Source organism: Myripristis murdjan, chromosome 12 (genome assembly GCF_902150065.1).
Source record: "Myripristis murdjan chromosome 12, fMyrMur1.1, whole genome shotgun sequence".
Taxonomy (NCBI): domain Eukaryota; kingdom Metazoa; phylum Chordata; class Actinopteri; order Holocentriformes; family Holocentridae; genus Myripristis; species Myripristis murdjan.
The window spans coordinates 24,372,905-24,382,205 of NC_043991.1; the positions used below are offsets into that span (position 1 = coordinate 24,372,905).

The window sequence follows — 9,301 nt, forward strand, 5'->3', positions numbered from 1 at the left end:
TTGACAACAACATTCAAATGTGGCGCTACGGACGGCGGTGGAACTGAGCAAGAGGGTCGGAGGTCAGGGAGGACGTATGTAGTGTGTCCCAGTAGTATGCATACGCATGCATACTGCATACTACACTACATACTTTGTAAGGGCAGCTGCAGTACACGCTAAAAGTAAAAAGTAGAAGAATGCGATTTGGAGCACAGGGAAGGTTTGCTGTGACGAGAGCAGGAGAGCTCACCAAGCACTCCGTCCACGCCCACAGCAGCACGAAGAGCATCAGTGCCAGCATCCTCCTCGGCCAGCCCTGCCTCAACATCAACCACAACAGCCACAGCCACAACCGCAGTGAGATCACCTCATTCTAAAAGAAAGAGGTGTCAGGTCTGTCCTCGCAATAAGGACAGAAAGACAAACATATCGTGCTTCACCTGCACACTAGTGTCACTTTGTGTCACACATGCATCTAAGAATACACAAATACACATGCATGTTCTTGCACACCGAGCTTTTATGGAACAAGTACTTGATTACTATTGGTTTGATTTGAGTTGCTGTAGAGTTGGTTGATGTTTGTTTGACCTTGCAAATCTACATTTTGTATTATTACTAGTTCTGCTTTTCATTTTGTATTTGTATTTAAGTTCTATTTTTGAAAAAAAAAAAAAAAAAAAGACTTTGCCTTTTTCTTGAAGTAATTATATATGGGTCGAAATTGACCCATAACACCATAGATGTTACTATAGTTAATAATATTAAATTTTTATTTTATTTTATTTATTTATTTATTTTTTTGAACATTTAAGAGATTTGTTCTAATACCCCTCAGTAATAATCAGGCAACATAACAACCTTTTATTTATTTATATAATTCTCTTGAGGTTTTTTTGACAATTTTTTTTATATTGAAAACGAGGGGTATGCTGTCTAAAGAAAGGATAAGGAAGCCTAACAAGGTAACCAAGAGGTAAGAAACAAATTGGATGATAAATAATTGTTTTTAGGGTATTTTATGGCTGATTTAACCGACCCATTAACATAAGAGATAGTAACAGAAAATTAACACAAGAGGAAGGATATGTGGCGTATTGTTACAGTCATCCCATCGGTACTGAAACTAATTCCACCAACTCAGCCGTGTGGCAACAAGAGCAACTTGACATGATTTAAATGACGGCATATCATCAGTGTGCTTTCTCTTTACCTGTGTGTAAGAGTGTAATTTGGAAAGCACGTTCATGCTCCTCAGAGGATGAACCCTGTCGTGATCACATAACTTAACAGCAACCCTGTATACAGATGATATTCCCCTGACACACACCAAGCCAGCAGCAGAGGCCAGAGAGCTTGTTCATTTACTTTTCTTGCTTAATGTTGTGGCACTAATTATCTGGATCCTCACCCTTGATCCTTGAGGAGTGTCCACTTGTTTTACTGTTTCATGAATTGTTTCACAAATTGTAAGTCACTCTGGATAGGAGTGTTTGCTGAATGCCTGAATTGCAGCTGTAATTGTTTTTACCTACCACATTAGACAATGATGTTTATGGGTGCACACTCTGAGCAGGCAGCAACCAAACTCTTAAGCAGGAATCTTGGTTGGGAACTATGGAATTAAAATGAAATATGTCGAAATTAGTCTGGAACTGCAAAATTGTTGTTTTCTGCATCAAATTCAGTAATTCTGCTCCATGAGTTTTAGTGTTTCTATGTTGATGTGAGCCATTGTGACGCTGGGTGGTCTGCCTGTTACTCTGAGAAACCACTGCAGTATTCCTGAACACAGATCCACCGGTGGATTCTCAGTCAAGCTTACAGGTTAATGTCTCGGCTGGAAACAAATGAAATGGAAAATCAAACGCCCTCCGCTTTGCCGTTAAAGGTGAAAGAACTGAAAACCATTGCAGTGGAAAGAAATGACAGAACTAAAGCCCTATTTCTGTTTGTGTGGCCTTCTAGGGTTGGCAGTCTGCGCTGCTCCTAGACTTAACTGTGCCACAGCTGAAATTATGCCTCAGAAATGTCTCGGAGGCCTTGTTCTGTTGAGTTGCATGCAAGAGACCGCCGTGCCTAGAAATACTGCCACCACAAAGCCACAGTGCAGGAGGGGACAGTCCGCCTCAGATTTGCAGCCCAGACTCACGGGGTGTGTTGTTGCCTTAAAATGGAGAGGGTGAAATTAAAGGCAGGGTTTTCTTGTAATTGTACATGCATGTGCCCACTGCCCACGGCTCTGACCCCAGCTCTTGCACTCTAATGAAGGGTTGAGAGCTAGAACAAGGCAAAATCCAGCACAGTAATGGCTACAGCACTGATGTCGGCCAAATAGATTTGTAATGTGCTTATAGTACTGAAGCACAGGGCTTTTATCTTTACTCTATCCGGTCATTATCATTTAACCATTAGTTTACTGCTTTGAATGAGAGCTATTATGTTGTGTTAACATTCACCTAGACTGCATTATAATCAATTATGAATGGTCTGATGATAATATATGTGTGTGTGGATTTCATGCTATACCTTTTACATTAGAATCAATAATGAATATCCTCTTATGTGACTGACTTGAATAAAGTGTTATATAGTTAAATGAGTTGTATCTTTGTCTATAGACAGCAGACAGTTCCTGCGTAATGTTTAGATTCGATCTATCACTTCCATAAGTATGTAATTTCATTTATCATTCTCAACATTAAACAGCCTTACATAGGAGCTGTGTACTGGGATGTTCAGGGTCTGCTTCACTCTGAGAAAGGGAAACTATCTCTGTGGGATGGATTTACCAGCTGTGAGAACAGCTACTGTGAAGGACGGTAGGCTACACTGTACTGTACTTTTGAATGAAGGGTTGCGGTTTGTAGGCTTATGCTCCATAATAGTAGAGGGAGCTCAGCCGTATGGTGCATTGATGATACAAGGGGGAGGTCAGCGTTACCACTCCTGAAGTTAGAAAATGGCAGCCAGAGACGTTTAATTACTGTCCCGCCAGCAGAGATGACAGGAAAATTCAGCCTCACTAAAACCAAAGTGGCGGTTGCCTAGAAAATAACATTTTTGTGAGGGTGGTCCTGCAAAAAGTGAAACCCCCTCCACCCATAGTCTTCTTAAGTAGTCTATGAATACACATAGCCATGGACTCACTCTAACCACATATTATGGGTTTATTCTTGCTGATGGTTTCATATCTGGCCTGACGTTTATGTAAATGCAGTTGCGAGCTCCACATCACTGTAGCTTGCTGATCATCTCAAGGTTTTTCCAACCATGTTCCTCCTCCACTAATCTGACTGCTCTTACGTAGATTCATGCTATGATTGGTACCAGATTGCCGGGCCCGCAGTAAGCATTTGGGCTTTCCCTCAGATTTTCCCACTGCTGCTGGCACAGTGTGACCTGCAGGAAATGGCTGAGAATTGTGACTGTAACAATGCAAATGGACCGCTGCCAGACCACAGCCATTTATTTAACCACACAAAACATTCCTTTGGGTTAATAACAACATACATTGGAGCAGATCTACTATCAAATGATTTGGTCTGTGTCACAGTATGTGCTTCGTTTGGGGAAAATTCCAAGCAACAAAATGCGTGGCACTGCATGAAATGCTGCAGCATGATTTTTGGTTCTTGGGTCATAACTGAAAGGAATCATGTCCATCTGCAGAGAGTGTGCATTACTCACGCAGTTATTTTTAGTGCCAATGCTAGATTTCACTTGAAGATACTGCTCTAACTAAATGTTTATTAGTTTTAGTCACATTTTAGTGTTTTAATGGATTTTTGTTATGTTTTAGTCAGCAAAACCTCTTCGGTCTTAGTTTAGTTTAGTCTCCTTTGTGTCACATCCATTTCCACCCACGTTTATGGTGTCATCTGCTTCTTCCCCAGCCTCTCAGTGTTCAGTAAGTCCCATTCCTTGCTGCCAGCCCTGCCCATCCTTCCTGGACATGAGGTCATGACAGGAGGACCAGAACAAAGGATGGGCTGGAGTGATCCGTCAGCCGTCACCATCTACTGCAGTCAACCTAACCTACACTTTTATACACTCTGCCCCCACCCCACCACCCCCCACCCACCTCCAATCTCTGTCTATTGGCCAGGACCCAGTAGGATCAACCCAGTGAAAACTAGTAAAAATCAGCTGATGCGGCCCAGCTGTTGGGCTTTTTCAAATTTCAGTTTATGGCTTAAGGATGTCTGCAGGGAAAAGGCTTTTCCATAGTCTTATGAAAATGCTTGGATTCTGTTGCTTCTATGGTTTTGTTTTCATTCACACACTTAACAAGGTGCTTGAGCTGAATAAATCAAAATTAATTTTTAGAAATGCAGTACCTAGGCACATATTTATTTCTAATTTCCATCACCCAGTTAAAAAACAAAAAAAACAGAAGGCACAAAGAATCAATGAGTGTTTTTTTTTTTTGTTTTTTTTTTTTATCCGCCATGAAATTTTTACTTTATCCTGTTCCTTGTGTCAGGATTCCATTAAAAAAAAAAAAAAAAAAAAAAAAAAAAAAAAAAAAAAAAAAAAAAAAACGCCCAAATGAACTAATTGCAAAATAAAAGTCTATTGTCAGAACTTGTGGTAGTATTTGACTTGGTAATGTAAAAGAAAAGAAAAGATGTGGTATTGAAATATTGTACAATACCTTGAATCCTCTGGTTCTGATATGCTGTATGAATCATGAAAGTGGAGGGACCCTCCCAACTTTGCTCTCCGAGCGCACTGAGTTGAGGGAGGGGTGTGACTTCCAGCCAAACGTCGACCGTGGTTCTCCGGAGGAAGATCACCAAAAGATGAATCGCTTGCTCTCCTCCAGCCAGCGAAAACGAATTAAAGTTTGCCAACAAGTCGTCCGGCTGTGGAAAATCAACTTCTGGGCGATGCAATGAATGTCCTTCAATGTGCGTTTCACTTTCAACTAATGTTAAACTGCCAGCATCCCACGGTAAGCCGCCTTTTGATTTCCATTGAGGGAAATGATTAAGACAATGCTGCAGTCGGCATGTTGAGTAATTACATACCCAGTAATCCTTCATAAATGTAAGTGGAAAATGTAGGCTTATGGCGTGGCAATTAAAAATGAAATCGATTTATTTATAAATAGCCAACATTAAGGGAAAAAAATATAAATGAATAGAAATGGATGTTCTTTCCATTTTAGAGAATGATTACGCATGACTAGTTGTAGCCTGTGTAACCTAAATAAACAGTTTCCTGGCACATTTTAAGCGCAGCCTATACGTTATTATGTGGTAGGAGTCTAAACATTTTTCTAAGTGCTTACTAAACTTAATAAAGTTTAGTTTCCAGGGAAATGGAGGATAACTTTTTTTTCTCAGTGCATGGCAACAAAAACGTGAATTGTTATGATTCAGTGAAAACTTGAAAAAGTGAAGAGAACTGTCAAGTGACTGCTTCATATAACAGCATTTATTTTCTGCACATTTTGCACTGCTCTTGTAGACAGTGGAACTGCTGACGCGGGATTCCTTGCTCAAGTCTGACATCCAGTGTCAGTGCCTGGTACTTTGAAGATGATCAACCCTCAGATATACCTCCACTATAACTACACAGGGAAGCTGGACCACCGGCCCAGCACTGGCACAAGCAGCGGCACTTTGAACACCAAAACCATCGTGTTCCTCGTCATATGCAGCTTCATCGCCTTGGAGAACCTCACGGTGCTGATTGCCATCTGGAAAAATCACAGGTTCCACAATCGCATGTACTTCTTCATCGGTAACTTGGCGCTATGTGACCTGCTAGCCGGAGTGGCCTACCTGGTCAACCTGCTCCTCTCAGGGGAGAAGACCCTCCAGCTGTCCCCTGCTCTCTGGTTTGTCAGAGAGGGGAGCATGTTTGTAGCACTTGGGGCATCCATTTTTAGTCTCCTAGCTATTGCTATAGAGAGACATCTGACTATGATCAAAATGAGGCCTTATGATGCCAATAAGAACTACAGGGTGTTTCTGCTCATAGGGACCTGCTGGCTGATCGCTATATCTCTTGGGGCTTTGCCTATCCTGGGCTGGAACTGCCTGGACAACCTTCCTGACTGCTCCACTGTCCTCCCCCTCTACACCAAGAAATATGTGGCTTTCTGTATTATCGTTTTCATGGCTTTGCTCTTAGCCATCTCCGTCCTTTATATCCGCATCTACATCCTGGTTAAGTCCAGCAGCCGAAAGGTGAGCAAGCACAGCAACTCGGAGCATGCCATGTCCCTGCTGCGCACCGTCATCATCGTGGTTGGGGTATTTATTGCTTGCTGGACGCCCATCTTTGTCCTGCTCCTGGTGGATGTGGCCTGTGAGCAGCGCCGGCGCTGCTCCATCCTCTACAAGGCTGACTGGTTTATCGCGCTGGCCGTGCTCAACTCGGCTATGAACCCAATCATATACACTCTTGCCAGTCGAGAGATGAGACGGGCTTTCCTGGGCCTGGTGTGCGGCTCTTTGTACAAGGGGAAGGCTTCCATCAACGGCAGCGGGGCTAGACCGTCTCTGGAGCCCAGCCGCAGCAGAAGCAAGTCCTGGAGTAGCCAGAACAACCCCAATCAGAACCAGCCGAGCTCCAGGCAGGCCGAGCTGCAGCAGGAGCAAGAGACAGACATGGTCGAGGGCAGAGTGACAGTAGTGACAGGAGTTGGCAGGAGTGCCGCTGAGGCTACCCTAGAGACTGACAGAAAGGACTGAAAGAGGGGAGAAAGCAGGGGGGTGATGGTGGTCCTATATTATATATCTTAGGTCCCAGTGGACAGAACTGGTGAGTTTTTTGAGGGTTTGGTGAATGCAAGTGAGACCTAAGCCCAAGGCTGCAGGACAGGCTATATTTTATTAGAACAGCTTCATTGTTTTCCCTCAGTGTGGAGGCTCATTAACATGTCCACACTTGGCACACTGATTAAGGCGAACACATAAGTTAGCTCAATATCATGTATTTGTCAGTTACGCTTAATAGTTTCAAATGAATGATGCACTTGACCTCGACTAAATGGACAGTCACTTCTGTGGTTACACACACGTGACCACTGAAAGCAAACAAGAAGACACACAACCTGCCAGGAACTGTTCTTCAAATTGTTAAGGCATTTACCGTTTTTATGGTGCAAATGTAGCAATGCATGATGACATAATTACAAGAAAGAGTCGCTGTTAGCAACGATCAGTGTTATGAAAGCCAATGAAAATGTTTTTATGCAGTTTATTCTAATTTTTGTATTTACTCAATAATATTACAGTTACTGTACGGTGAATGAAATGAAATCTGCAGCATAAAATATATAATGTAAATGAGATGAACAGAAATTTTGAACTGTCAAAACCACTATTTATGTTGCCATCATTTGCCATCACTATACAAAGAATTAGTGCTGGTTAGTGATGTAGCAGTTGATGGTAACAGTGCTCCATCTGCAGGTACATGGTGGTAATAACACCGTCAGAACTGGCAAAGTGATGCTGGATGGTCACTACAGAAATTCTCACAGCCTCATCGTAGCACTAAATAGAAGTTGTATGTCGCTGTGTATGTGTGTGTGTGTGTGTGTGTGTGTGTGTGTGTGTGTGTTTTACCGGATTATTTCTCAAGCTATACCAGAAAACTCATATAACCCCTCTGAGAGCACGAAGCTGGCTCAGCACAGGAATAAGATAAGTTTTTAGAAGCATGTGAAAAACAGCATGTGAACCTTTAACAATTGAAAACTAGGTAAATATTTAATATGATGCAGAATTTGACCTTGTTTTACAGCCATACTAAGCTAGAGTAAACGTTGACCAATTGAGTACACATTATATAAAGATGTTGCACCTGGATGACCTCATGCGGCTGGTTGATTGCATAATTATTTAAAGTTATTATTACAAGTGCAGCGTCTTGCCTCGCACGTTTGAGAAAATCGCTTAATATTTGGACATGTACCGATGAAGAACGTGTTAAATTGCTCAACGTACCACAAACATTATAACATCACAAAGAAAAAAAACAAGCCGAGATTCTACACATTCACGGTTTTATTGCCAACAGTCATACAGAATGATGATAAACCCATACAACCAAAAGATTAAATCTGTAAACATCGTTTGGACTTGTTTTTATTTGTTTATTTCCTTTTTTTTTTCTTTACCTGTTCCAAAATAGCATGTTTCTCTGTGATTCCCTCTGACAAAGATCTATGTTTAGAATTTGGAAATGATACATTTATAATATATAATAGAGAGAGAGAAAGAGAGAGAGAGAGAGAGTGAGAGAGAGAGAGAGAAAACAGGAGTCTCAAGCAGCAACACGCAGCAGGGCAAAACACAACCTCTAGTGAACAGGCATGCCCCATTAAAGATCAGCTATTGCACTTTGAAGAAAGAAATAAAAACACGATTTGTACAAATAAAAGGCACATTTTCATCAACAGAAATCTGGAAAAAAAAAAAAAAAAAAGCCATGTTCTTATTTGTGTCCCCCGCATGTTTGGTTGTATACTTATAATTTCTGTATGCCACACAACTGATCATCATGTAATCAGAGATTCAAGTATGGAGTTGTTCCCGCTAGGTACTCTTTGTTCCAAACGTTGCCCGTTTTGCAAAGGCGGCTCTACAAATATGGTCTTCTAAAAAAAAAAAAAAAAAAAAAAAAAAAAAAACTGATCTCAACATGATTCAACGAGTTAGCACAGGATTTTTTTTAATCAATTAGCACATTATCCCTTCTCCCAAGATGCTGGATTTAATGGAATCCTGACACAAGGAACAGGATAAAGTAAAATTTCATGGCGGATAAAAAAAAAAAAAAACACTCATTGATTCTTTGTGCCTTCTTCCTTTCTCTCAAAAATGCCAATATTGTCGGCTCTTCCTCTTGTACCCTCTCCTCAAAGGAATCCTGAGAAGCAAACTGGGACATGGAACACAATGAATCAAGGAAATTCTTAGCAGATTGAACGACACGGTCATCAATCTGGTGGATATCTTTTTTTTTTTTTTTAGCCTAACATCCCCAATTCTGCTTTTTTGTTAAATAGTGTGACCCTCTAAAGATGTGTTGTTGTGAGATGCATGTACACTCCCTCTTGCAGCAAAATACAGGCACATTATATTACATTGCATCTGTCTTGTCAAACCCATTGAACACATGCTGATTTTGGTTCAATTGTACCGGTCCAGTGCATATCAAACACAATGCCCCATTCATTTGGTATCCATCAGAGTACTAACAATATTAAGGATGAGAGCATTTAAAAAAGTCCGTTATCAGAATCGGTGTATACTGTTTCCTTTACCCATTTCAAAATTTTAATCTCTACAAAAAC

The 9,301-nt window shown here is 41.2% G+C and overlaps 1 protein-coding gene across 1 annotated transcript; it reads left to right on the forward strand.

Annotated features, from left to right (window-relative positions):
• Window positions 1–5,501: 5,501 nt before the first annotated feature.
• s1pr3b (sphingosine-1-phosphate receptor 3b) lies at window positions 5,502–6,689 on the forward strand. The gene has a single exon (XM_030065866.1). It carries the CDS (start codon window positions 5,529–5,531, stop codon window positions 6,687–6,689), a length of 1,161 nt encoding a protein of 386 aa, XP_029921726.1. The 5' UTR covers window positions 5,502–5,528.
• The last annotated feature ends 2,612 nt before the right edge of the window (window positions 6,690–9,301 follow it).